The sequence below is a fragment of the Myodes glareolus genome, chromosome 12 (assembly GCF_982192425.1).
Source record: "Myodes glareolus chromosome 12, mMyoGla1.1, whole genome shotgun sequence".
Classification (NCBI taxonomy): Eukaryota; Metazoa; Chordata; class Mammalia; order Rodentia; family Cricetidae; genus Myodes; species Myodes glareolus.
The window spans coordinates 25,410,155-25,437,974 of record NC_142037.1 but is presented as its reverse complement, the minus strand read 5'-3'; the positions used below and the strand labels follow the sequence as shown (position 1 = coordinate 25,437,974).

The following is a 27,820-nucleotide window of genomic DNA, read 5'->3' as shown; positions in this document are numbered from 1 at the left end:
CGGACTTCCGGACCATCAGAAAGTAGACACCCTTTTATATGGGGTGCAGCGACACCCAACGAAACCCAGATGCCCCCTTGAAGGAATATGAGGTGATCACCAAGGTCCTTTCCACTTCTGCGGTTTTTCGCCTGGTTTTGGGCAGAAGGCCGGAAAGAAACAGCCCTTGGTGGTCTTTATTCAGGAAGTAAGGCACAAACTACCGCGAGAATCTCGCTCCCGGTGTTTATCTCTTTAAGAGAGTAGGCGGGGCGCCCAGCCAGGCTGCTGCCTGACGCTAGCACCACCTCCAATCCGGTCCCAGGATTCCTTGCGCGGCGGGTGCGCTTCCGTTTCTTTCGGCGCGCGCGGACGGCGGCGCGCGTGTGGCTCCGCCTCCTCCGGTCTCGCAGCGCATCTGCAGGGGTTGAACTTCCCGCTCGGTCCCTGCTGGGCCACAGCGATGCTGCAGGTTCTGGTGCGGCTGTGAGGGTGCAGACGCGTCCCAGGTCTCTTCACCGTTGTTGACGGCGTCGCGCCCAGGGCCGCCATGTCCACGGGTTTCTCCTTTGGGTCCGGGGCGCTGGGCTCCACTACCGTGGCCCCTGGAGGGACCGGCACGGGCAGCGGGTTCTCCTTTGGGACCGGCACGTCTAGGTAACCGTGTTAACAAGTCTTCAATGGCCTGGGGCTTCCCCGCGTGGCTCGGCTTGTCGAGGTCTGCCTCCAGGCTGCCTGGCTGCCCTGCCAACCCCGCAGCGGACCGGCGACCGCGGGTTTGGGGACCTGTGCTGCCAGAGCTCTGCGGTCCCCAGCCGCGCGGAGGCCCGACTGCGGGAGGCGGCCTGCCATCGCGCCTACGCCTTCGCGACACCTCGGTCTCAGGAGTGAAATGGGTGTCGAATGAGTGACAACTTGTTGCTGACTTTTCGGAGTAGAAAAATAGGAGGGGCTAAGTAAACATTTCCCCTTGATAGTTCAGATTTCATTACAGTGTTTACGATTACGGTGCATTTTGAATTTGTGTTTATTTTTGTTTCACGAGATACTCTAGTCTTTGTGCCACAGAGGAACCAATCCCATCTTTTTAAGCCTTTATAGCGCTTATTAGTAGTAATTTTGTACCGTATGCTTAACATCCTAAAGAATTTTGTATTATATTATAACCATCAACATTATTGCTTCCTTTCACTACAAGCTTAAGTAGTACATTCATCAGTTTGTGTAATATATTCAGGTTAAGTGACAGATGCATAGTTAGGGATTTCAGACGGCTGTTTCAATAAAGGTTAAAATGCAAGTCTTTTGTAAAGAGTTCATAAAATCAGGAGCTGTGTACTCGAAGGACAGGGTATTTCCTGAAGCTTAACAATAATGCAGATATAGACTAAAATGGCTAGGAATTTAATATCCCAAGAAAGCTAATTTTTCCCCATCCTATATTAGATACAGCAGATCAAAAATAACAGTAGTATCAGATATGCTTTCTTGTACTACCTATGCTGTCCGAACACAAGCCACTGTATGTTATATATATATTTTTTTAAACTTTCACTTTTTTTGTTTGATTAATTGGCTTTAGGTTTGTCGTTTTAATGGTGTATCTCACTTAGTTCTTATTGTTTTTGTTGTGTGTGTGTGTGTGTGTGTGTGTGTGTTTTGCCTGCTTCTGTACACCATGCGTGTACATTGCCCTCAGAGGCCAGAAGAGGGTGTCAGAGTCTCCCCAGGCCTGGAGTTAAGGCCCACTATTGAGCTCCCACGTTTTAAATTTAAAGAGTGTGTATGTGTGTGTGTGTGTGTGTGTGTGCGACAGAATGTGCATGCTACAGATCAGAGGCTGTTTTAAGTCATCTCATGTGGGTGCTGAGACAAGAAGCCCTTTCCCTTGCTTTTTTACACTGACCCAACTGACCCATCTCTCTAGTTCTACTTGGTTTTAATTGTAGTCAATTGTGTGTTTTACAAATACTGGTTTCGAGCCAGTGGATGACCAACACAATGGAGTGCTCCTGCTATTGAACTCGTTCTGAGTTCCAGCTCTTCAGGAAGCTCCTTTGTCACCGCGAACCACTCATTAGGCTTCATCTGCTACTTCAGCCCCCTATTGAACATGCACATTCCTACTGCTAGAATTGCAGCTTTCCTGCTTGGGTTCCTAAAAGTGTACTGAAAGCTGAATGACTCAACTGACTGGGATTGATGGTTTCTGGACTTCAGTAACTTGGAGTAATATTCTGACCAGGACTGTGATTGTCTTAATTTAGCTAGCCAATGTATGTTTGTTTAGTAGGAGCTGTCTTGGGGGTTGCACCTGAGGCTTTGTGCTCGGTAGGTGAGCCTCCACTCCTGAGCCATGCCCTGCCTCTCTTTGGGATTTTCAAACAAGTATTCTGCTGCATTCAGCTGAAGGTGTTACCCAGGTGCTCCATTACTGAACTGTATCCCCAACACCCTTTTTTATTTCATGGTAATCTCAGTTGTCCAGGTTGACCTTGAAATCACTCTGTAGCTCAGGTAGGCCTTGATTTGGCAACTTTTGAGACTCTCTAAGTTGCTTAGGCTAGCCTCAAACTTGTAATTCTTATGTCTCAGCTTCCTGAATAACTGGGATTGCAGGCTTGTTAGCATGCCTGGCATGATTTTGGTTTTCTGAAAGGGCAGAATCGGAAGTGATGAATATATAACATGAGTAGTAAGATTGTAGCATGAATAAATAAAAACCCAGAGACAGGTATTGGGGTTCAACTTGAAGATCAGAAAAGCAAAGCAGACAGCCGCTGTCTCTTACCTTCTCTACCTCAAACCGAAATGGCGGTCCTGCCTCCACAAATCTTCAGAATGAGACTGAGCTGAGACCTGTCTTTTCCCGTCTTATATTCATTCCTCTTTAGTGCTGGGATTAAAGACATGTACCACCATCGCCCAGCCTCTATGACTAACTAGTGTGGCTACTGGGATTAAAGGTGTGTGCCACCACTGCCTGATCTGTATGACTGGTTTACTCTCTGAACTTCAGACAAGCTTTATTTATTAAAATGCAAATGAAATATCACTATATAACATTTCTGATTGTGTTTTATGTGTTACATATAATCTATTAATTTCCTACATGATTTTTGAGGTGTCAGATTGTTGAAACTTTTTATTTTCATAACCCCTCTCCCCATAGATAGCAAACGTGGGCCTCTGAGGCTGCTGTGAACAATCACGAAGCTTTGAACTTCCCATTCCCTGTTTTTACCAGCTGTTCTTTATTCAGATTTCCAGAAGTCTGTAGTTTCTGTGAATACAGTCTTGACAGAGGGCATGGTACTATAGCAGTGATGGGGTAGCAGTGGAGAGACCTAGAATATTGGAATGTGTGTCTTTCCACATGTGTGCTCTCACGACAGCTATGTGAGCAGCTGTTGAACTGTTGTACTTAAGTGTGAACTGTACTCAGGTAGTTCAAAGGAAAAACAGTCATTTTTGGCTATTTCAAGTATTCTAGGGTTCAGATTAAAAACTTCAGAACCACGTTTGTGACCCTGCTACTGATTGTCTTACAATCCAGTCCTCATTGCTGAAGATTCTGTCTTCCCGCTGTTTCTGTAGTAGTGAGGTGGAAGGGTCACGTGCAAAGCACGTGCTTACTGCTGCGCTGTACCTCAAGCCACACAGTTTTCTTTTTAAATCTTAAGACGTGGTCTCGTTAAGTTGCCCGGACTGACCCTGTACTCACTCTGTAGTCCAGCTGTGAAGTTGGGATTCCTTTGCTTTAGGCTCCTAAAGAACTAACAGGTTCAGGTGTGTTTCCATATTGTATTATGTAAGATTAACTTTACATTTGGCTTGTTTTTAAGGAGAAAAGGGAGGTATTTGAACTTGTTAGGAGTATTCCTTTTAATATCTTTTGGACTTGTTAGGAGTATTCCTTTTAATATCTTTTGGATCTTAGATATTACGAGAAAAAACAATCCTAAGCAGTTTTTTATTTTCCCAAAGTAAATACTAGCCTTTATAGACTTTTTGTTTTGTTTTTTTATAAACAAGCACACCTTCTGTGGGACTCAACTTTGGAACTCTCGGAAGCTCTGCCACCCCAGCATCTACATCTGCTTCTACCAGTGGTTTTGGAACAGGACTCTTTGGAGCTAAGCCTTCCACTGGCTTCACTCTAGGAGGAACAAGTTCAGGTAAGGTGGATAGTCTTGTTCTCCAGGGTAAATGAGGTATTTTTTCCCTGGTTTCCACCTCTCTTTAAGAGGCTGTCACTGATTGTAGAACTCTAAAAAGAAGGAAAGATTTGGAGGATTGGGTGAAGGAGCACCTCCAGACAAGCACTTGAAAGTAGTAAGTGTGAATCAGGATGATTTTTGTAGTAGATTATATAATGCAGTATGTTTTTCTTCTTTAGTAAAAATTGCTTAAGGCACTTTTACCTATTTGTTTTAAATTTTGATATTAAATCAGTTGTTCTAGCAGAAAAAAGTATAGTTTTTGGAAATTTCTGGTACACATTTGAGTGATAGCCTTTGTTTCTAGTACTTCAGAGCTTTAGTACTAGATGCTTCAGATACCTGTTTCCTTATTTACCTCTCCAGAACCTCTGGGTTTCAGGTGTAGCCTCTCATTGCTGTTCAGTGTGTGGTGCACATTTCACAGGCAGCCCCTGAAATGAGATAACAGCAGGAATACCAACCAGTGATCTCGATGGCTAGTTCTCCGGTCCAGGGTTCCGCTCGGAACAGCACTCCCACCATACCCTCCGCACCTGCCCTTAACTCTGTTATAACTAATGCTTGTTTGCGTTTTATTCTCTTTTTAATCAAATTATACACAGTTTGTTTTATCAGAACCATTGCCCTAGAAGAAATGCTTGTGTTTGTTGCTAGAATACACATATTGGTCTTATTAGAAGCATGTTAGTTTCTGAAGGTGGAGTCTAGAAGGAAGCTATCGTCATTGGTCATTCAATTTTATCTGTGTTTGTTTCTGGGAGTAACAGCTACAACCATAAAATTAATTCTGGGTAAGAATTTTTGAGAAGAGATTAAACTCTAGTTTTCTAATGAATTGAATAACTTTTCTCTTCTCATCTAGTATTTTAGAGTAGGAGCAAGGAAAATAATTATAAAGAACTTTTTCTGGATCCCACATAATTGTTTTTCAGAACCTTTTCAGTATTTGAGTATATAAAAAAAACAATGCTTCTATATCATGCCTTTTTCAGTTACAGGGTATTTTGAGCATAGATGGCTTTTGATGTGGAGGTTTATGTCACACTACATTTCCAGGTATATGACTTTAGTGGGAAAAGTACCAGACTAGGTGAGAGGATTAGGATTAAGCTTTGGTTGCATCTCTGAAAAGCTTTGAGTTGTTAACTGTCCTATTATATCTTGGAGCAAAGCTTTTTGTTATTTATAATATTACAGAGTTATCGGACTTGGGACTTAGCTCAGTGAAAGAGCACTTGCCCGTCTGCATGTGTGTGTGGGAGGCTTAATCTTTGCTGCTGTCAAAATGAAAAACTATATATTAATAAAATTTTGGATTCTCTTCCACCTTGAAGACATAGTAGTTTTTTAGTGATAAGCTTAAGGGAACGGGAACAACTGGAGTGTCAGCCTGTCTCCAGCCTGGGTAGCAGCAGATAATGGGTGGCCACAAAATGGAAAGAGTGAAGGGGTTGAAGCCCATTGTGGTGTGTGTCTGTAGTCCAAACACTCAGGAAGATCACAGATTGAATACCAGTGTGGGCTATTCAGTGACTTCTAGGCTGGCCTGGGACAGCTAGCAGGACTGTCTCGAGAGAGAGAGATACTGCGTGTGTGTTAAAAGTCTTGTGTAAGATTAAGGTCATCGTTGGCAGACTTTCCTGCTGTTTACCAGTTAACTAATAGTTTTGTCAACATTGGCTGTGAGGGCAAACGGTAGACCTTGTTCTTGTACAGCCCATCCTCACATAATAGTAAAGCACTGTGCCTGGTGATGAGCTCCCAGTTGTCCTGAGGGCTACCCAGAAGCATGGTTTCTGACTTATGTCAGTAACTCTAGGAGAAGCTCAAATATGGGTTGCATTTCTTTATTTAATATTATTTGAGCTGTTAGTGCTTCTGAACTGTGTAGCCTGCATATACATTATGCCTTGGACATTCAGTAGTAACTTGAATTTACAGTGGCGAACATGGTACTAAGACGATGATTGTGTCAAAACCACTAGTGCAGGGGACGAGGCGTTTGTGAGCTCTGATCTGGAGGGACATGTTCTTGTGTCTGATACAGTACTAATGGACAGGGATGGCAGCGTGGAAGACAGAGGAGAGAAGGCTTATCTGGAGTTGGGAAATATTTTACACAGAGCAGATAAAAATACAAAGTCAAAATCATAAAATGACCTAAGGGAAAGTAAAAAATATTGTTCTTGGAGTTTAGGATTCAGAGGTGGAAATGGAAGGAATAATTGATATGTGAAGATCTGGTTAAGACCACAGAAGAATGAGCAGTGTTTTTGCCAGGCCTTTTGACTTTTAGACATGCTTGAGAGCTCATGGTATCCTTAAGGTGGACAGAGTTACCAGATGTTGTAGAGCACTGTCCTCTTAGTTTTGCTGTTTTAAAATGAGGTTAATTGTGGTCAACCACCTGGGCTCATAAGATTGGACTTACTATCATTCCCTCTTGGGGAGGGGATGCTCACTTACACTGGGTTGCTTGCAAAGGCAAGTGTATACAAGCAGTTTGTAAATGCTGTGGGCAGAGAAACTGTTTTTCCAGTGTTCTAGTTGCCAGTGCTTCTATAGCTAAGCCATCAACCACTCATGCTTCTTTGGGTCTCCCCAACTAAACTCATTGTTGACCAATGATTTCTTTTGTTTGTTTGTTTGTTTGTTTTTCATGTGGGATGAATAGACACTAGCTCATGCCTCCTAAAGAAAAGTTAATGCCAACACCAAGATGTCGTTAAAGTGACTGAGAAAATACTAAGAGTAGATGAGAGATTGGAAGAGACTGACAGGTTAAGAGATTGTTGTTGGAGATGGCAGGTGCCAGTAATCCAGCAATATTTTTGAAATAGAATTATTAATAAGATTTGGAATTAAAGCAGTGCACAAGTAGGAAAAAGTATCAAGATATTTGCCTTGAGTGATTGAATTGACTGAGGTGAAGAATTTGGTAAGGTTTTGTTGTGGTGAAATGCATGAGTCAAAGGGACTTTAGGTCCTCCAGCCGGTGGGGATTCAGGTAGACAAATTTAGACTCATAGCTGAGTATGGTGACATATGAGAGGCTAAACCATCAGCATTGTGAGTTCAAGGCTAGCCTAGGCTACTTAGTGAGATCCTGCCAGTAAAACAAAAAAGCTGGTGGTGGTTAGGGCTAGATTCATGTACCTGTAGTTGGAATGATGACAGTGGAGACAGCAGCGGAGGAAGCAGCAACAGAACCTGGGATTATACTTAGGCCTGTGTGGCGGAAAGAGATCTACAGGCACAGACGGGAAAGGCAGAATAGGAAGAAGCTTGGTGTTGACAGAAGTGGGGTCCAGGAAGAAGAGGATTTTCGGGAGTATAGAATGGTGCTTGTGTAGCCCGGGACAGGATAAACTACTCTTTGTTGAGAGCAAGGAGAGTGAAGGGGATAAGTGCTATTATAGGTGAGTGTTTCTTTTTCTTTGTTTTTGTTTGTTTATTTTTTAGATAGGGTCTCCCTTTGTCTCTCAGGCTATCCTGGAACCCACTCTGTAGACCAGGCTGGTCTAGAACTCACAAGAGATCTGCCTGCCTCTGCCTTCAGAGTGTTAGGATCAAAGGTGTGTGTCACCACACTCATTTTGCATTTCTTTTCCAAAGGGCCATCTTTTTTTATATTCAGCATGATTTAGTCCCAACTTAAGTCTTTTGTTTCATACCTAAAATCCTTTTATCCTACTTATGATAGAGAAAAGGATCACAGGCATAAGGATACTAATTAAAGCCAGCATAATATCTGTTTGGTTGAGGTAAAATGAGATTTTGTTTTGTTTGTTTTTAAAACAGGAACACCAGCTACTACATCTGCATCTACAACAGGCTTCAGTTTAGGATTCAGTAAACCTGCAGCATCTGCCACACCATTTACCCTGCCTGGCACTTCTACCTCAGCTAGTGGGCTCACTCTTTCATCTGCTCTGACATCCACTCCAGCAGGTGAGACAGAATGGGAAGAAAGTTGAATTAGAAGAAAGTTACATTAAAATGTTATCCAGTTAGAGAACATCAGTAACCATTTATATTAAACATAATATCAGGCGGGGGAGATGATTCAGTGGGTAAAGTGTTCGTTGTACAAGCATAAAAAAATTTTAAAACAAGTATTCTTTGGGAATTTTTTAATTGAATTAGTTAGCAATATTGTCTTACTGAACTATTGACTTTTTAGAGCCAGGTTTAGTGGTCCACACCTAATAATTTGGGAGGATGCTTCAGTAGGATGTGGAGTTCAAGGCAAGATTTGCCTATGTAATAAGACTTTATGTGGACTAAAGTTAGCATTGGCCATTAAAACAGTCGTGGCCGTCTTGACATATGGCCTCTACTCAGAGTAAAGAGGATCAGAGGGGTGAAATGCAGAAATGTTTTTATCTTTGTTTTCAAGAGATTGTTTATGGCAGGAAGTATAAAGACATTTGGAAACTCACCTGGTTCAGGATTCATTTGCTTTTAAAGGCAGAATTTTAAAGGCTGGGATTATAAACTATTGTCGTCTAGAATCAGTGACTGGATCCACAGTATTAGTGCTTAAAGCTATTTTGTTGAGTTAAGGGACAGAGGGCAGGGTTCTGCCTTGAAGCTACCATTCCTCTTTATTCTGAGTATTTCCAAAGCTTTCTTGAGCAAGTGGTTTCCCCAAAGATTCAGCTGTGTCAATGGGATTCTGTTTTTGAGAATGGATTATTTTTCTGTGGTGTTAATTGCTATTTCTATATGAAGGCTTATTTCTCTCTCTTTTATTCTCAGCATCCACAGGATTTACTCTAAATAACTTGGGAACAACACCAGCCACAACTACAACAGCATCAACAGGGCTTTCTTTAGGGGGAGCCTTAGCTGGTTTGGGAGGCTCACTTTTCCAGAGTGCAAACACAGGAACATCGGGTAATTGATTGTATTTTTTTTCCAAAATAGTAAATACTTGTATTTAAATTTGCTTTATTTTAGCTTGTTAAAAAGAACACTTTAAAAAAAAATATCTATTTTTTCCTTAAGTATGAAAACTAAAATAATGGTTTTTCTATGTAAGGGAACATCTTAGCCATGTTTTCGAATAGTTGTCCTTTGTCCCCAGTGAGCCTATTTAAGGAAATATTCAGAAATCTTCCACAGAAATTTGTCTTTTAAATGAATGTCAACTAAGTCGTCTTGGGCAGGGGATGTGGCTCAGTGGTGAAATTTGCCTAGATGGAGTTAGAAGGGAGGCTTATATCCTCACTTCATGTGGTATAGCCAGGTAAGCCTGGCTTTTAAGTGTGGTTTTCTTTCTGAAAGTCAAGAGGGCGTTTTTGAGAGTAAGTAAAGCTTTCCTGTTACTTGAAGACATTGTGTAATAATTTCTTTTTTTTTTTTTAAATTTATTTATTTATTATGTACGCAACATTCTGTCTGTGTGTATGCCTGCAGGCCAGAAGAGGGCACCAGAACTCATTACAGATGGTTGTGAGCCACCATGTGGTTGCTGGGAATTGAACTCAGGACCTTTGGAAGAGCAGGCAATGTTCCCAACCGCTGAGCCATCTCTCCAGCCCCCCATTGTGTAATAATTTCACATAGGAATGTAATTTCAGGAGTTTCTGGTTAACGGTTCACCAATTAGAAAAGGTTTATATTTATTTTTAATTACAAAAACCTGAAAATATATCATGGAAAACAAATTTTGTAGAAAAAGATAAATAAAAATTACCTATATCAAATTAGATATAGTTGGGCCCTTTGATAATGAAAGATCCTCAACTTCCAAACTAAATGTATTGTTATATATGAGATTATCAATATTTACCCAAATCCTTTGCTACAGAGTTGTTTCATGTTATTTTCCTAAAACAGATAGTAAGAAAATTTGTATCATAAAGTTTTAAGTCTTTGGTCAGTAAGAGGGGATTCTTTTAAAGTCAGGAAAGTTGATATATGGTATTTGGTTCATTTACAGGCCTCGGACAGAATGCTTTAAGCTTATCTTTGGGAACTGCGGCACCTGTTTCAACTGCAGGCAACGAAGGCCTTGGTGGTATAGATTTTAGCACCTCCTCAGATAAAAAGAGTGAGTGATGTTACTCCAGTTTCCTGTAATGACAGCACTGTGAAGACGCTTCCTCAGTTTCCTGCCTGAAAGATCACTAGCTGTATAGCCATTAGTACCTTTAAATTTGTTTATATTATCATCAATATTTTATTGAGCATAAAGTACTGGCTTTTGTGAGTAGTTTAAATTCGCATGTGTATATGTCTTACATAGCTACAGTAACGCGAATGTCAGTGCTTATTTATAATTAAAGATCATGATCAGTGTGTTTTGTAATCTACTCTTACTCAGCTAACATTGGAAATACTTATGTCAACAATTTTAGTCGGATTTTTTTTTTTAAACTCAAGAGAAGAGTAAGAGAAATGTACATCTTTATTTCCTTTCTTTCCTGATCCCCATTGTCCTGCTGTTATCCTGTGTCTGCGCTGGAGTAGAACAAAGATGATGGGAGAATAAGTACCCATGGTCACATGTACCGCCTTCCATTTCCCTTAGTTGGGATTGTCTGTTAGGAGTAGTCCCCTTTCTCTTATGTGTATATATGTGTATTGGAGGATGTAAAGGCTCACAGAGTTCAGAAAAAGAATCAGATCCCCTGGAGCTGGAACCACTGACACGGGCTCTAGTAACCTAACTGAGTTCTGTGTGAGAGCAGTACATGATCGTAGTCCACTTGTGCTGGTTGGTTTTGTCAGTTGAGAAAATGACCCCCTTAGATTGGCCATGGGCAAGGCTGTTAGGCATTTTTTTGATTGTTGGTTGATACAGGAGGGCCCAGCTTACTGTGTACTAGGCTGGTAGTCCTGGGATCTCTAAAATAAAATAAACCCTTTCCTCCCATTGTTGCCCCCATTGTTGATTTGGTCAGGTTTTTTTTTTTTTTTTTAAATCACAACAGTAGAAGCCTAACTAAGATACCATTGATTGTGTCTCCAGCCCCAGGTGTCTCTTTTTATCTAGTAGCTATAGCAGTTAGCTCTGGGCTTATATCCATGGGATTTAGCCAGATGGAGGAAGAATAGTAGGAAATAAAGAAGAGGCAACATGGATTAAGACTTTGCCCTTCTGAAGAATTAACAGAGGACAATATAGGCACAGGCATCATGTCAGAAGTTATTAATGACTTTTTATAACAAATTGAGTTTTGTAATTAAACTGGAGGGTTTTGATGATTTGTTTTAAGATTTCAGAACATTTCTTACTGTTCATTATAGTCAAGAGATGGAACCAGCTTAGATAGTTCATCAGCAGATGAATGGATAAAAAGAAAAGGTGGCATATTCACAGTGCAGCTGGGTTCAGTTGTAAAGAAGAAGGAAATGATGATACTAGAGTAAAATTAGGTGATCCTGGAGATTGTGTTAAACAGATAACCCAAATATCCCTTGATTCCCTCCCTCCTGCTTCCCGTCTCGTGTTGGGGTAGTGGTCATGAAAGGAGAAGAGGACTAAGGTCTAAAAAAAAAAATAATCAAATGTATATGCCATGGAAGCAGGAGTGGGAAATGTTTGAGGGGAAAAAAGGGACCATCGGGACAAGAGATGGGGAGTGAGGAAATAAAGCAAGTTTAGTGATATATGTGTGTGGAAAAATAAAAGGGGGAAGTGGAGGGTAGAAGGATGAAGAACATTTGACTGCATGAAAAGTAGCAAGGCAGAGAATGCAAGAGTAGGCATAGGAATGTTTGTAAGTGTATTTACTGAGGCAGAGTGGGTGGACGGATAGGGCCTATGAAATGTAGCCCTTTTTGCATGTTGTATATAGAGAATTATAGCTCAAGTAAAGTATAAAAGAAGGAGTACTTTATTAATTTCTATCCCATTGCTGTGCTATAACACTGTGCCCAAGGCAGCATCTAGAAGAGTTTATTTGGCTTTAGTTCCAGAGGGTAATAGTGCAGTGCATGATCTCAGAGCAGAGATGGTCGGTGGCAGGCAGCTGGAGTGGCACTTGGGAGCCCACATCAGGAACAGCAAACAAGAAGTGGGGAGAACAAACTGGGAATGGCGTGTGGCTTTTGAAAGCTGAGCCTGCTCCTGGTGACACACCTCTCCAGCAAGGCCATGTATCCTAATCCTACCTAAAAAGTACCACAAGCTGGAATCCGAGTCTTCAAATTCCCTAGATGATGGAGGACATCTTGATTCAGACCACCATAGTACATCAGTTTCAAGAAAATGTGCCATTTGGGTTAAAAAAAAATTTTAAATCCTTGCTTTTATTATCTTGTCTCATCAAATATTAGACATCATTTATAGGAAAGGAAGGTTCCAAATTCAGAAACGTTTAGCTGTAAAAGATAATGATGACCTAATCCATGTTTTTATGGGAAAATAAACATGAGCAGTCATGTGGAAGAACTAAGTCAGAACTCGTCTCTATGTGAAGATAAGTGACATTACAAAGTAGAGGACTAATCCCTGAAATCAGTGTGTGTCTTATAGATCCAATTTTAGAAACAGATGAATGAAATGTGATGTCTGAAACAAAAATACGCTTAGTATGGACTAGCTTGACAGTAGGAGCAGTGCTTCAGAGAAAATGTATGGATCACAGGCGTGAGCAGTTCTCTAATGTAGAAAACGTGTTTATATAAAGATCATTTGAAAAAGTGTTTCCCTCATTACTGCTGCAAGAGAAAGGTAGATTGGCATTTAAGTATGATGCCCATTGTTGAGAGTGAGATGCATTCTGTGCTTAGGGCAGATGAAAATGTACACGTGCACGGTTGTCTTAAAGGACTGACAGAATGTTTTATTGATTGTTAGGTTGGAGGCTTTAGGGCATCGATACTGGTGATGGTGGTATTTAAGTGTCTAGAGTTAAACTGATAGACAGAGACATTAAAAACTGTCCATGCAGGGAACTTCTTTGAAAAGTTTCTTCTTGAGGGAAGTGGAAGCAGCTGAGCTCTGTAATGTGCTTGCTGGGTGTCAGGTCACCATCGTCATGCTGTGTTCTTCCTCCAAGTTTAGGACAGGGAAAATCACATTGCATGGTGTTAAAATACTTGTGTTTGTATTTTATTTAATTTCTGTTTATTTAGAACTTGGAATGTGTTAATGTATTGCTAAATGACCTATTTTTACATTTTTATCTAGGTGATAAAGCAGGAACAAGGCCAGAGTAAGTTTAAAATTTGACTTTAAAATATTTTAATTACATTTTATTTACTAAATTGTTGGCAGATTGTATTAATAGAAGTAAATTATTACAAAGTGTGCATTTAGAAGGCAAAGATTAGTGTCTGCCAAAAATGATAAATATATGTTTGGGAAAACCTCTGAAATGTCAGATCTTTGAGGAAATATAAAGCTGGTATTTTTTTTTGTTTTGTTTTTTTTGTTTTTTTTGGGGGGGAGGTAGTTGACATTTTCCAAATAATACACATACTTTAGTTTTAGCCTTCTCAGTATTGAGTATTGAGCCCAGGGCTTTGTGCTTGCTTAGTGTGGGCTCTACTACTGAGTTATTCCTGCAGCCCTTCCACTATTGGTTTTACAGCTACAAATTACTATGCCAGTACCATTTTACTCCCTCGTGTCTTCAGCCAAGATCATGCCTTCCATATGCGTTGTGTGCATGTTTGGAATATAATCACTGCTTACTCACCAGTCACTGGGAATCTCTTTACTGCCAATTACCCGCCCGGCTTGTGTTCTGTCAGCCATTTGTGAGGGCACATCAGGTCCACTTCTCAGAAACGTGTATTGCTCTAACCTGTTAAGGTCGAGTATCCATGACACCAGAAGTGTTTCAGATTTGGGGTATTTGTATGGATTAACAAGTTGAACATCTATCTCTAACGCCAAATTCAAAGCTTTAAAAGTTTTGAATTGTAAAATGACTTTCTGATAGTGTGCCAACCTTTATTCTCTGTGTTATTTGTAGTTACGTAAGTAGGCTGTATTTTCCCATTTCCGAGAAGGTTATAAAGTACTAAACTATGTTGAGTACCTTGTGGAAAATGCTGTAGGTTTTTTTAAATTAATATCTTTCTATTGTTTTAATTGAATATCAATCATAGAATCTTTGAATAAGTAGAAACAGTTCAACACTTCATTCAGTCTAGTATTTTCTGATTTTTCTCAGGCATTTATTTAAATACTTGTAAGAATATTTATGATGGACACCAGTCTTGAGTAAGAAATGTTGGTGTCTGATAAATTAATAAAATTATTTACAAGTCAGGAAAATTATTTTCTTTATAAAAACTTTGAAATCAAAGAAAATATTAGAGAACATTGTTATATTTTCATTCCTTAATATAGGAAAATACAACTCATTTGTCGGTTCTTAGAATCTACATAGTATTGGTGCATTTGTGGATGGCATTAATGTAGGTGTGACTTTTTCTTAGGGATAGTAAAGCACTGAAAGACGAGAATCTGCCTCCTGTCATCTGTCAGGATGTTGAAAATCTCCAGTAAGTACCAAGTGTAAATAAATAAATAAAAAATATCTTTGTGCTAAATATTTTGTGAGCTGGGCCTTCCCACATTAATCGAGAGAGAGAGAGAGAGAGAGAGAGAGAGAGAGAGAGAGAGAGAGAGAGAGAGAAGACAGACAGATAGACAGAGAGAGAGAGAAAAGCCCAACAGACTTGTCTACAGGACAATCCAATGGAGGCAGTTCCTTAATTGAGGTTCCTCTTCTCTTTAAAAGTGTCTCTAGTTTGTGTCAAGCTTGTAAAAATTAGCAGGCACACACACAAAAAATTTAAGTGGAAAAGTAAGGATTATAACTTAAGTATAACGTTATTAAAAAGTGCGAATTATAGTTTTGAACATTAGACTTTTGACCAACTTATTTTAAGTGTACTTTTTCTCTAGGGAAAAAAACTTTTTTAAATTTTGGTGTCTTTTAATTTTTATTTATTTTTTTGCTTAAACTTTTCTTCTGGAGATTTGCTTTACATGTATGAGTATTTTGCCTGTCTGTATGTCTGTGCATTGTGTGTGTGCCTGATGTCTGCTGTGTATGTCAGAAGAGGACCTTGGACTGGAGTTAGAACTAGTTGTGGGCTGAGTGTGAGAACAGTATATTGCTCTTCCCGCCTGAGCTGTCTCCATGTATACCATCTTCTTCCCTTCCTCAGCTCTAGCCCCATTCCCACTCCTATCACTTGTTCTGTTCTTTTGTTCTTTTAGGAAATTTGTCAAAGAACAAAAACAAGTCCAAGAAGAAATTAGTCGAATGTCTTCCAAAGCGATGCTTAAAGTCCAGGAAGATATCAAGGCTCTGAAGCAGCTTCTGTCGTTGGCTGCCAGTGGGCTGCAGAGGAATACCCTCAATATTGACAAACTGAAGTTAGAAACAGCTCAGGTATGCCAGTCATCAGCCATATTACTGTATGCATTTGGTTTGATTTTTTTTTTCCCCTGAAATAAGAGTTTACTTAATTATAAAGTTTGATATGTACACACTAATAAGAAAACTAGAGCATTCGTAAAACTTTAAGTTGTCCTTTAAAGTTATATATGTGCTCGATATGTATGTGCAACAATATCCTAAATAGCTTATACTCTTTTTGTGTAGGTTAGTGTTCATGACAGCCATTTCAATTAGGTACACAAAGAGCTTTGTTAAGAGGCTGAGGAGCATTCCCTGCTAGTCTTGGCCTTAACTATGAGCTCTCATAGAAACTTCTTGCTGAGATTATATGACAAAGGAGGAAAATAACTGGACAGAAAATGTTTTCTCTTCTGTTAGTTATTAGATTAGAAACTAGGACATGCCTTGTTAATAATAAGCTTAGCTGGTGGTTATCTGCTAGCCATGGTTAAACTCTCCTGTGAGAATAGCAGTAAGACTAATGCCATCTGTTACTTGTGCCTACCGAGTTTTTCCACCTGTGGCATCATATAGATAATACAGTTAAGTGGCTCTTATCTCCACCATGGAAGAACAGTGATAATGTATGACTTACTTGTGTTTTAAGTATTGTAATTAGAAAGTCATCTTTTCCTGTTGTCTTGACTGAGTTTTGGTAAGTCTCGTGTGATGACTTTTTATTGTGGACTTATCAAGTGCTGTGCTCTTCAGAAGTGAAATGATAGAATTTTCACGTGGATTATGTAATATCTCATTAAGTCATTTATTAAAGAATACTTTGTAATCTTTTAAGTAATGTCATTAGAATAGTTGTTTTAAACTATTATATTTGCTGGGCGGTGGACGCGTTTGCCTTTAATCCCAGCACTTGGTTTGTTTGCTTTATTTTTTTCGAGACAGGGTTTCTCTGTGCTTTGGAGCCTGTCCTGGAACTAGCTCTTATAGTCCAGGCTGGCCTCGAGCTACAGAGATCCACCTGCCTCTGCCTCCCATGTGCTGGGATTAAAGGCGTGCACCACCACTGCCAGGCTAATCCCAGCACTTGGGAGACAGGGGTGGGCAGATCTTTGAGTTCGAGGCCAGCCTAGTCTACAAGAGTGAGTTCTAGGACATCTAGGACTACACAAACTATGATGTTTAAAAAGAATTGGAAAACTTTGTTTTCTGTTCTCAGATCCCCATATCCTAGTCTTTTCATTAAATATGAATGCAGTATTCCTTTGCGTGTTTTTCTTAGTCACGTTTCCTTTACCATTAGGTACTTTTTAGGAAAAACAATGTTAATTATGCTTTAGATGAGTGAATATTTAGGCATTGATTAAACATAAAATCATATGAAACTGAATATTGTATGTGAAATACATGAGTTTATATATGTTTATAAAAAGTTTTAATTAGTCAATAATGGAGGTAGCAAACTAAGGCAACCTGTATTAGCCAAGGTTTTCTAGAGGAAATATAAAACACACATACACACAGACACACACACACACATACATATACTCGTTCCATAAATATATATGTAGAGAGAGAGAGTAAGAAAGGGGATTTATTACAAACTGGTCTAGCTTGTCCAATAATGGCTGTTTACCTACTAGAGATCCAAGAATCTAGTGGTTGTTAAGTCTATGAAGCTGGATGTCTCCTCTGGTCATCAGTATATGCTGGAATCTTCAAAGAGAGCCCTTCTAGGAAATAAAGGAATTGTTCAGTAAGGGTGACAGACCAAAATCTGATGGATACAAAGACTCATAAATACTTTGTTTATTCTTGTTTTTGACAGAGTAACTCAAGAGTTGAAGTAGGTTGTATTCCTTGATGGCAGGAGATGCCAGATGGTTTTAGGAGCTGTGTTGTTAGGTTTAGTTGTTATAGCATTCAGTAAACTCTGTTTTAAAAATCTATGTTTTTTAGGGACCAAATGACTAATTCTGCTAAAACAACAACAACAAAATCCAAACAAACAAAGCTTAAATAAATGAAACCTAATATGTTAGGGCACAAAGGGCTGAAACCGACACTTTTACCTTGAGTCTCATGTGTGATATGTTTGAATCTCGAAGGTTTTAAGTGTTACAAGGGCTTGTGTGCAGGACAGAGAAGGGGCGATGGCCTGGAGTGTGACATGGGTGTGTGAAGACCTGCTGCAGCTCATTGCTGCAGAGCGCCTGTCTGGAGCCATGCTCTCCTGAGCAGGGGTGAGAGTCACTGTGGTGGCAGGAGCCCAGGGGTAAAGGCAGTATCAGGCTTAGTGATGCAGGAACTCGAGTCGGGGGGTTATGAGATGAAGCTTGTCTGGGTTACATGTTTAGAGCATTGTCTTAAAAACAAACAAAAAGGTCGGTGGTGGTGGTGCACACCTTGAATCCCACCACTCAGAGACAGGTGGAACTCTGAGTTCAAGGCCGGCTTGGTCTACAGGCTTCAAAACTACAGAGACACCTGGTTTGAAAAACCAAAAAATAAAAATAAAAATAAAAGTGAGAGAGAGAGAGAGAGAGAGAAAGGGAAATCAAAAAGTAAAATGGTACAGAGAGCCAGTTAGACTTAACAGTTTGGTAATTTAATAAGGTAAAAAAGTTACTATTGGAAGCATAAATTTGAGGTACTTATGTTAAAAAATAAGTTAAAAGATATAAGTAGCCAGGTAGTGATGGCATAAGCCTTTAATTCCAGCACTTGGGAGACAGAGACAGGTGGATGGATATCTGAAAGTTTCCAGCCAGCCTAGTCTATAGAGGGGAATTCCAGGACAGCCAGGGCCAGGGTTGTTACACAAAGAAATTTTGTATAGAAAAACTACCAGAAAAAAAAATCTACAAAAGGAAAAGACAAAGAAAAGAAGAAAGCAGTGGAATGACAAGTGTGTGGGTATAAAATGTTTAAACAGAATATTACTCCTAAGGACTCATGGGATAGGCGTTCAGATGACAGTGAGGAGGAAGAGAGAACCAGTATTCTGCTCTCAGGCTTCCCACACCCTGTATGAGGCAATGAAGTCTGTGTAGACCCACTTCCTCATTTAAGAAGAGAAGCAACTGTGTTACTCGGTTATCGAGAAGCGGGATGGCACGAGTAAAGCCTCGAGCAGTGTCTTATGTATAGTGGTCGGCTACCCGGATGAGAATCCCTGCTGATGCCGCCCCGCCTCTACTTGGCTCTGCCTGTTTGCCTTTCCTAAAATAGTGCTTTCCACATTTGCATCGTGGAGGCTCTAAAACAGTACCATGCTCCTTTTACTGTGGTTGAATTCATTTTATCAGTTTGCAGAATTTTATACATAGTTCTTCAAAAAGATTATCATAAAATTTATTGAAAGTTTAAGAAGAGTTTTCAGCAACATGTAAAGCGGCTTGTTCTATTCTGTTTTTAAAGCATGTCTATTCAGTTGCTTGACATCTCAGTTCAGAAGTGTTTGTATGCCAGCCTAACTCTTACTTTGCTTTTTCGTTTGTTTCCTATGTGTGTTTAAAAAAAATCTCTGCTGTATTAGGAGTTAAAGAATGCTGAAATAGCTTTAAGAACCCAGAAAACACCTCCTGGACTTCAACATGAAAATACAGCTCCTGCTGAGTAAGTTACTGGGTCATTTTTTTTTAAACAAAAGTTTTTCATTTAAGCAGAGCAGTAATCACACACAGAATTTTTTGAGAAGGCTTAACTTGAATCTTTATTTTGATTTCTCCTAATTATCCCAAGAGGCTAGTTTATTTCTGGCTCATTGAAAAGAATGGCTAAGTAAGATCTGAATTTCCAGCCGTATTTGATAAGATAGCAGCATGAAGTAGTCCATATGCTCCTGTCTGCTGGCAGCATGCTCAGCTTTGCTCCTGTGCCACCTCATCTTTCAGTCTGTGACTTCTAGTCTTCATGACCTTGGAGTTCACAGAAGCAGGCCAGAGTGTGTGTGTGTGTGTGTGTGTGTGTGTGTGTGTGTGTGTGTGTATGTGTGTGTGTGCGCGCGTGTGTGTACATGTGATTCTTGCCCCTGTACTTTTCCACTTTTTACTTTTCCCAGAAAGTTATTTTAGAATTGCAGAAAATTTCAACAACAGAAATTTTCTATGTACCTTATCCAAATTCTCAGCTTACTAAATTTATCTTGTGTATTTTGTTTTTATATTCTGTATATTTACATCCCTCCCCCAACACCTTGCATTATTTGCAAACATAATAGCTTCTTATGTTTAACTGTGAATTTCTAAAAAATAAGGATAAGTGCTTATATTACATTACAGTTACCCAAGTTGAGGCAATAACTGTGATACTGATCTTACTCAGATTAACATGACATACATCCACAATGATTTCATCTTGCCCTTTTCATATTAACAATAGAGTTCATGTTGCCAAAAGCTTTCATTCTTTCCTCCCGTCCCCTTTTCCTCTTTTTCCTTCTCCCCTCCCCTCTGTCCCATTTTCCTCCTCCTTTCCCTGGCAAGTAAGTGCTTTATCACTAAACTGCCCTTCTATCTGTTACCTATTTTTTACCAAAAAAAATATACAAATTTCCTTTATTATTCTAAAAGCTGTTAAGTACTTGATTGTAAAATTTAGTGATAGCCACACTTTAATTTTAAACTTTAGACTTTCAGAGAACTTATAAAAATAGTAGTACAAAGAATTTGCATAAATTCCTTATTTCATTGTCACCAATATTAACATATTGTAGAACTTTAAAACTAACATTGATAAAATGATATTTTTGTTTGTTTTTGTTTTTTGTTTTTTCCGAGATAAGGGTTTCTGTGTGTAGCACTGACTGTTCTGGAACTCTCTCTGTAGACCAGGCTGTCCTCTAATTTAGAGATCCATATGCCTCTGCCTCCCAAGTGCTAGGATTAAAGGCGTGCACCACCACTACCCAGCTTTAAAACGTTTGTAACTAAAACAACTTATTAGAATTTTACTGATTCCCCTCTCCCCCATTAATGTGCTTTTCAACCACCTAAGCTCCTGTTGTAGGTTATATTGCATTTATTTGTAGTTTCCTTAATCTCTACCTGTCTGTAATAGTTAAGTTCTAGCTTGTGTTGGATGACTTTGCTGTTTCTAAAGACTGAAGTCACTTTGTGTAATTTGCCCTCCATGATTGGAGTAGCGATACATCAATAATATTTAGTGCTTGGGAACTTGCTTCAGTGGTATCTGTGAGTTATATCTTCATCCTAAACTGAAAGCCCCACTTAAAAGAGGACAATTGCTACTTATTTTTTTAAGTATATAGGAAATAATGTTTTAAATATTTGCTCTAACTTTTTATAGCTACTTCAGAGTCTTGGTTCAGCAGTTTGAAGTGCAGCTTCAGCAGTACAGGCAGCAGATTGAAGAACTAGAAAATCATCTTGCCACTCAAGCAAACAATTCACATATAACCCCTCAAGGTAACATCCCTACCATGGCAGTTTTTGAGGGCACCATTATGTTAACTGGTGGGTGGTTAAACTTGGATAGTAGACATACATGCATACAATTCCTAGTGCTTGTCCTAAGCTGCTTTCAGAAAATTTTCTAGGTAAGTCTTGGTTTCCTGGAACTTTAGAATGCTTTTACTGAAAGTCATTGCTGTGGTAACGGGGGTGGGAGGACGTGGGGTGTGGTCTAGAACGTCCCTTTCCTGTCCAGGTCACTGATGGAAACGGCCTTCTCTCAGTCAGCCTACTGTCTTTGTAGTTGTAGAGGAACATTGATAGAGTCTTTTCCAAAACTAGGACTGAGTAGTAGAAAAATAAAATAAAAATTATTACATATTTGTTTCATAATTTTCTCTTATAGATTTATCAATGGCTATGCAGAAAATTTATCAAACATTTGTAGCTTTAGCTGCACAACTTCAGTCTATTCATGAAAATGTCAAGGTAAGTGTTCGTTGCCAGTTCACCTGTCTGCATATGTAGATGCCAATATTTATCTGGTAACATGTTGCCATGCTTATTCAGGAGCAGCTCAAATGATGTGTAAGTAAAAAGGCCAACACTACTATAACTCATGATCATACCCAAACACACTCATTAATAAAAACTAAAAAGAAAAAAGCTTTAAAATAGGACCTTGGGACTAATTTTGATATCAATGCCCATTTTCTTTCATTACTATTTTTGATAATTTACAGACGGTGATTGTGTGTTTGTGTGATGCCTGTGTAACCAGCATTCAGATTGTTTCCATCTCTTTCCCAGTATAAATAACACTATAGAAAACAAACATCCAGGGCTGGAGAGATGGCTCAGTGGTTAAGAGCATTGCCTGCTCTTCCAAAGGTCATGAGTTCAATTCCCGGCAACCACATGGTGGCTCACAACCATCTGTAATGCGGTCTGGTGCCCTCTTCTGGCCTGCAGGCATACACACAGACAGACTATTGTATATATAATAAATAAATAAATATTTAAAAAAAAAAAAGAAAACAAACATCCATACTGACAAATTCTTTTTTATGCTGACCTATTCTAATTGTGTTTTATTAATATTTATTTATCATAAAATTAAAGAAAACTTGCTTAAAATTCCTTCTAAGTAGAGGAAATCTTCTTACCAAATAATATATTTGTTTAAGTAACATATATTGAATAATGTAAATGAAGTAATTTTTTTACTGAGTATCTTGATCTTTATGTAATAATGCTAGATTTAAATTTTATTTATATGCAGACCAGACAGATGGCTCTCTTTTAATTTAAGTGAAACATAAAGTACACTTTTTCTTAATTGCAGCTAATTAAACAAATGTAAATTTTTAGTTATCTATACTACAGAAAAACCTTGAAAATTCAAAGAAGCTAAACCTGAATCTAAGTAAATTATATAGACATTTTATTGAGTATGTTCATATCTGCTTGCTTTGTGATAATGGAGTTTTTTTAAAAGTTAACTTTTAAAATGGGTCAATTTTAAGTTTTTAGCACTTGTGAACAGATTGGAAACAAAAGCTTTTTAATTTAAATTTAATTTCTGAATGAAGATTATAAGATTTTCTTTAAAGGGCTGGAGAGATGGCTCAGAGGTTAAGAGCATTGCCTGCTCTTCCAAAGGTCCTGAGTTCAATTCCCAGCAACCACATGGTGGCTCACAACCATCTGTAATGAGGTCTGGTGCCCTCTTCTGGCCTGCAGACAGAATATTGTATACATAATAAATAAATATTTTTAAAAAAAGATTTTCTTTAAAATCTCATCACTATAACAAATGTTGCTTTAAGATTTTAAACTGATAAAAATGTTTTTGTGTTGAGGTATGTGCTGATATTAAAACTAGTTTATTATGAATGTTTCTAAAACAAACAAAATAGTAATGGGTGCCTAGGTTTCTCTCCTTCACCTCAGCCATCACCAGAACCTGATTGTTTGATAATATGCCACTCTCAGAGCTTTTGCTTCTTTGATTATTTTAAAAAATTTTTTAGAAGTTATTTTATTTTTATGTGTATGAGTGTTTGCATGCATATGTGTGTGCCATGTGTGTGCCTAGTACCTATGGAGACTGGAAAAAGGCATTACTTCCCCCTCTCCTGGAACTGGAGTTATAAGTGGTTGTGAACTAATAAGTTGCACAAGTCAGCCTTGAGCTCCCTCTGCATCCCAGGCAAGCCTTTAGTTAGTTAGATCCTGCTTATCCTCTAGAGTATCTGGTATTATAGACCTTTGACCCCAGGCCTCATCACAAAGTTGTCTGCAATGGACTTCCTCCCCTCTGGTTTGAAAAATAACCTTTTTAGTAATGAGACCAGAAAATAGGCTGAGATTGCCCTAAATAGATATTTGAATAGTCTGTTGTCTTTAATCTGTTTTCTATTTGAGTCAGTGTCTTGTATATTGATAAATAGGCCTAGAGCTCCTGTTGCAGCTCCCCTAGTTGTTTCCAAGAACTAAAGATTTTACTCTGATCAGATTCGTGTGTGTCTTAGTTAGAGTTTCTATTGCGGTGATAAACACTATAACCAAAAGCAACTTGGGGAGGAAAGGATTGATTTCCTCTTATAAATCTCAGGTCATACTCATTACTTAGGGAAGTCAGGATAAGAACTGAAGCAGAAGCCATACAGGAGTCTTGCTTACCGGCTTGCTTCTTATTGCTTGCTCAGCCTGCTGGCTCATACAACTCAGGATCTCCTGGCCCAGGACAGCACCACTCATAATGGCCTAGGTCCTCTCACATCAATAATTAATTAAGAAAATACTTGATAGACTTGGCAGTAAGTCAGTTTTATGAAGACATGCTCTAATTTGGGAGTCTGTCTTTCCAAGTGAGTCTAGCATGTGTCTTGATAGTTAACAACTATCTAGGAAAATATGTTACCGTTTATCTTCTGCTGAAGTAGTAAGTGAGCTAAGCATAGACGCTCTACATTTGTACATCTTTGCCAGTCCAACAAGAAATTGTCTTTGTGAACTACCTTATCCAGCACACCCCAGTGACATTAACAAAGTGGGAAGTTTGAGAATTCATCTTATAAACCATGACTGGTGTTAGGTACGTGGTTGGTCACCCCCCCCCCATATGTTTTTGTAAAGGCTTAGGCCATTATTTCTCATTTATGTGGTTGCCCCCCACCCCGTATGTTTTTGTAAAGTCTTAGGCCATTATTTGTCATTGGAAGTCGCACTATGTGGGAATGTATATGAAATGCAGGGAAAGTAAGAATGGATTTGAAGACAGTAATGAGATTGTTTCCTTCACCTGCTGCTAATGCCACATTTCTTAATATTCAGTTCTCTATAACAGTAGTGAAGCTTGGAACTGGAGTATTAAAAATGCACGACCACACAAAAGGATGATAATAACTTTAAGTTCTATAAGTAATAGTAAAATTTTAAGTGTGTTTCTGGTAGTGGTAAAGAGCTTAATATTTAAGAAAGGTAAGAAACATGAAAACTCTACTTCTCTTCAGATCTATATAATTACGTTAGATCTGTAATAAAAATGTTTAATAATTAATGTGAAATAGGGTTAATGGTAATGGTGCTTTATATTGCATTAGATAACTTGCTAATTTCTTTTACCCTGGAGTTGTAAAACTCAACTTAGACCCTCAGCCTTTCTGTGCTAAAGTTGTGAAATCTTACTTTATCATGTAAAAATAAAAATATCATTTAAAAATGTTTTCTTAATTGGTATATATTTAGTACTTTCATCTAAAAGTTATAAAAAAAACTGGTTGCTTAAGGGGAAAGTTAGGTGATAAACTGTATCTATTTAAATATTCTACTTGCCTATAATTTTAGCCTATGAAACCAGAATATTTTAGGTGGAATATTCTAAAGATTTGTGACAGCAGTAACAAGCATTGTTCATGGCTGTGCTAGAGCTCTCAAGCCCTGCCCTTGTCTTGTCAGTGTCAGTGGGTCAGTTATTAGTAGTCTCATTTGTAGCTCACCTGGAGCTGGAATGTCTAATATGGCCACTGCCTTGGACTTTTGGCAGCTTATTTCATATGAATACATATTCTCAACCTAGAACCTAACTTCTTTTTCCCTCTGTCTTTTTTTTTATTTATTTATCTATTTATTTATTTATTTTAGGTGCTTAAAGAACAGTACCTTAGCTACAGAAAAATGTTTTTGGGTGATGCAGTAGATGTGTTTGAAGCCAGGAGAACAGAAGCCAAGAAGTGGCAGAATGCACCCAGAGTTACTACTGGACCTACTCCTTTCAGCACCATGCCAAACGCAGCAGCCGTTGCCATGGCTGCAACACTTACACAGCAGCAACAGCCTGCTACAGGTCTGAATGCATTCAAGTTATAGCTTCTTACTGTTCAAATGCAGAGAACATTATGTGCATTTTTATAAGTCTTCCTTTTGTGTGAGCACTGACAAAATTTCTATCAATAGTTGTTCCGATACAAATCTAAAAGTTGTGGTAGACACAATTATAAACACACCTGAAACAAAAGGCAGGGTAGTCTAGCAATAATTATACATCAGATGTTGAATATTGTGAATTTAGTTATTGTTATTTGCTGTATTGCTGTAGATGCCCTTTAGAACATAGTGTTTCACTACTGAATTACATTTAAAAAGAACATTAGATTCTCAAGTTGTGATTGTATTCTTTATTGGTTTAAACTCAGAGGTAATCCCACCCATATGTTGTGTTTTTTAATGATAATAATAGATGGTGCATTTTTATTCTCATACATATTGATTGCAGAGTACTTGTATTCTAGATGCAGTATCTTTCTGTTGACTGTTGGTGTATTGAAGGTCAATAGGTTTATTTGGATGTTATTTGACTGGAAACAAAATAACAGGTCCTCTATCAGAATCCAAACCAGAGTTGAAAAAGATGCATGCTAGGGTTTTTGTAACTCCAGCATGGACTGAACAGTAGCAAGGTTAGGAAGAAGGTTTGAGATGGATTGTACATTATGTAGACCTTAGTGGTTGAACACCATTTGTAGTGTTTATGAGGTGTGATTCTTTGGTGATTCATTTGGAATTTTGGAAGTTGCTCAGTTGCCTTATTCTTGATAGTTTTTTTTTTTAATTAGGTTTCATGTTTGACATAGAAAGTGCAGTCTTAATAGTTTAACTTTTTTCCCTTGGTCACTTACAGATTTTTGAGTGAGGCTTACTTATTCTGTAGTATATGTCTTTCTGACAAATTCTGTATAATCCAGTAAATTGCAATATTAAAAAGTTAAAACCAAACAAAGCCCATGTTTGGGTTACATTCAGGCCACGTATACTAAAGAAGCATGCCCTAGTTACTGTCTTCATATTTGAATGACAGCATTGACCTGCCATCAGTAAAGAGTTGTTGATGAACGTAGGCCAAACCCTCCACATTCCATCCCTGCATCTGTGTGAATGGTGGTTCCCATAAGCACTATCTAGTAGCTCTTTAGCTAGCTGGAGTATAGACTTCTGTGGACAGATTGTGGGGAGTCTTTGCTCTGGAGTAATGGAGTATCAATCCCATAGTAGGATTTTTCATTTTCACTATTTTAACAGCTAATGAGTCACAATTCGTCCTAAGATAGGTCAGAGAAATGTGATTTGGATAAGTGTTAATAAACTATAGTTTATTTTCAAGAGAATAAACAAAGCTTGAGAAAAGTGAACTGTCCAAACTCTTGTGCTTTAAGTAATGGTAAATATGAAGCAAAATCACTTGTCAGAGTGCTTTGTTTTTTTCTTTTTCTTTCTTTCTTTTTTTTTTTTTTTTAAGAGTTTTCTTGTGAACCCCTGGCTATCCTAAAAGCAGAGACTCGTCTGCCTCTTTCTCCAGAGTACAGAGATTAGAGTCATGTGCCGCCATGCCTGGCTTTTTTTTTTTTTTTTAAATCGTGTAGACTGTGTAATCTCAAGATGTTTGTAGGACACAGGCATGAAGACAGTGAAGTAGGTTTGTGGAATGCAAAGGTAGTCAGTGCCAAAAAGGCCTTTGCTTTGTGTCATTTAAAGGATATTTGTTTAACCTTGCAGGAATTATTGGGAGCTTTTGCTCATGCGCTTTAATTTTGCCTGTACTTTTACCAGGCTTCGCCCTCACCACACCCCACATCCTCCCACCAGGGGCAATAACTGCTTTTAGTGTATCCTTGTAGTTTTAGGGTGTATATAAGACTTTCTAATTAGGTAGCAGGAATTGGAATTTATCAACCTCAGAAATATTACAGTATGTATTTTTGAGTTATATCAAGTTGTTGAACTATTGATAAACAACAGTGGTTACAATTATGCCTTCTGTTTCTTTCCCTTTTTTATTTTTTCCCTAAAAGCTTCTTCCAGGCTCTGTAGTCGCTCTATAACCCTCCCGTTACAAATACTTGTTTAGTTCTTACTTAGGACGCTGGATTGTGGCAGTTAGGAGTTCTGTTAGGGCCATGGGTAATGGTGTTATCAACTGCATCCCATTTAGTAAAGCCCTGTTATGTTTTGTTTTGTACCCAGGGAGGCAATCCTGTGCAGTACTTTTCATGAAATCCTTCTGAGTCCCAATTTAAAACAACTTGCATAATGTTTTTACACACAATCATTGCTATATAGATGTGAATATTAAAGTATTTGCTTCATTTACATATGGATTCTTGATTTAATTTGGTGTGAACAGGGACACAAGGACGATAGCTTTTCTTAGATTGTTGACTCTTTTTGAAGGTAGATTTTTTTTTTCCCTTTCTAGAAGGTGGAAAGGTGGACTTAATTTTAAATGACTTGCTGGGTTTTTGTTTTGTGTTTTTTTTGTTTTTGTTTTTTTGGTGGTAGTTCTGGGATTGAACCCAGGACCTTGTATATG

General features: G+C 38.6%; 1 protein-coding gene across 4 annotated transcripts in view; it reads left to right on the top strand.

The window, feature by feature from the left end:
• The first annotated feature begins 377 nt into the window (after window positions 1-377).
• Nup58 (nucleoporin 58) overlaps window positions 378-27,820 on the top strand; it is a 56,322-nt gene continuing 28,879 nt past the window's right edge. For 2 of the 4 annotated variants that reach the window (XM_085698598.2, XM_048448010.3), the window contains exons 1-12: window positions 379-636; window positions 4,015-4,157; window positions 8,004-8,153; window positions 8,964-9,101; window positions 10,150-10,260; window positions 13,348-13,372; window positions 14,607-14,672; window positions 15,397-15,571; window positions 19,074-19,153; window positions 20,846-20,964; window positions 21,356-21,438; window positions 25,099-25,300. In XM_085698598.2, the coding sequence (XP_085554724.2) occupies window positions 530-636; window positions 4,015-4,157; window positions 8,004-8,153; window positions 8,964-9,101; window positions 10,150-10,260; window positions 13,348-13,372; window positions 14,607-14,672; window positions 15,397-15,571; window positions 19,074-19,153; window positions 20,846-20,964; window positions 21,356-21,438; window positions 25,099-25,300 (1,399 nt within the window). In that variant the 5' untranslated portion in view covers window positions 379-529. Of the gene's footprint in view, window positions 637-4,014; window positions 4,158-8,003; window positions 8,154-8,963; window positions 9,102-10,149; window positions 10,261-13,347; window positions 13,373-14,606; window positions 14,673-15,396; window positions 15,572-19,073; window positions 19,154-20,845; window positions 20,965-21,355; window positions 21,439-25,098; window positions 25,301-27,820 lie in introns of all 4 variants that reach the window. The other 2 variants (XM_048448020.3, XM_048448008.3) reach the window with 2 other exon arrangements.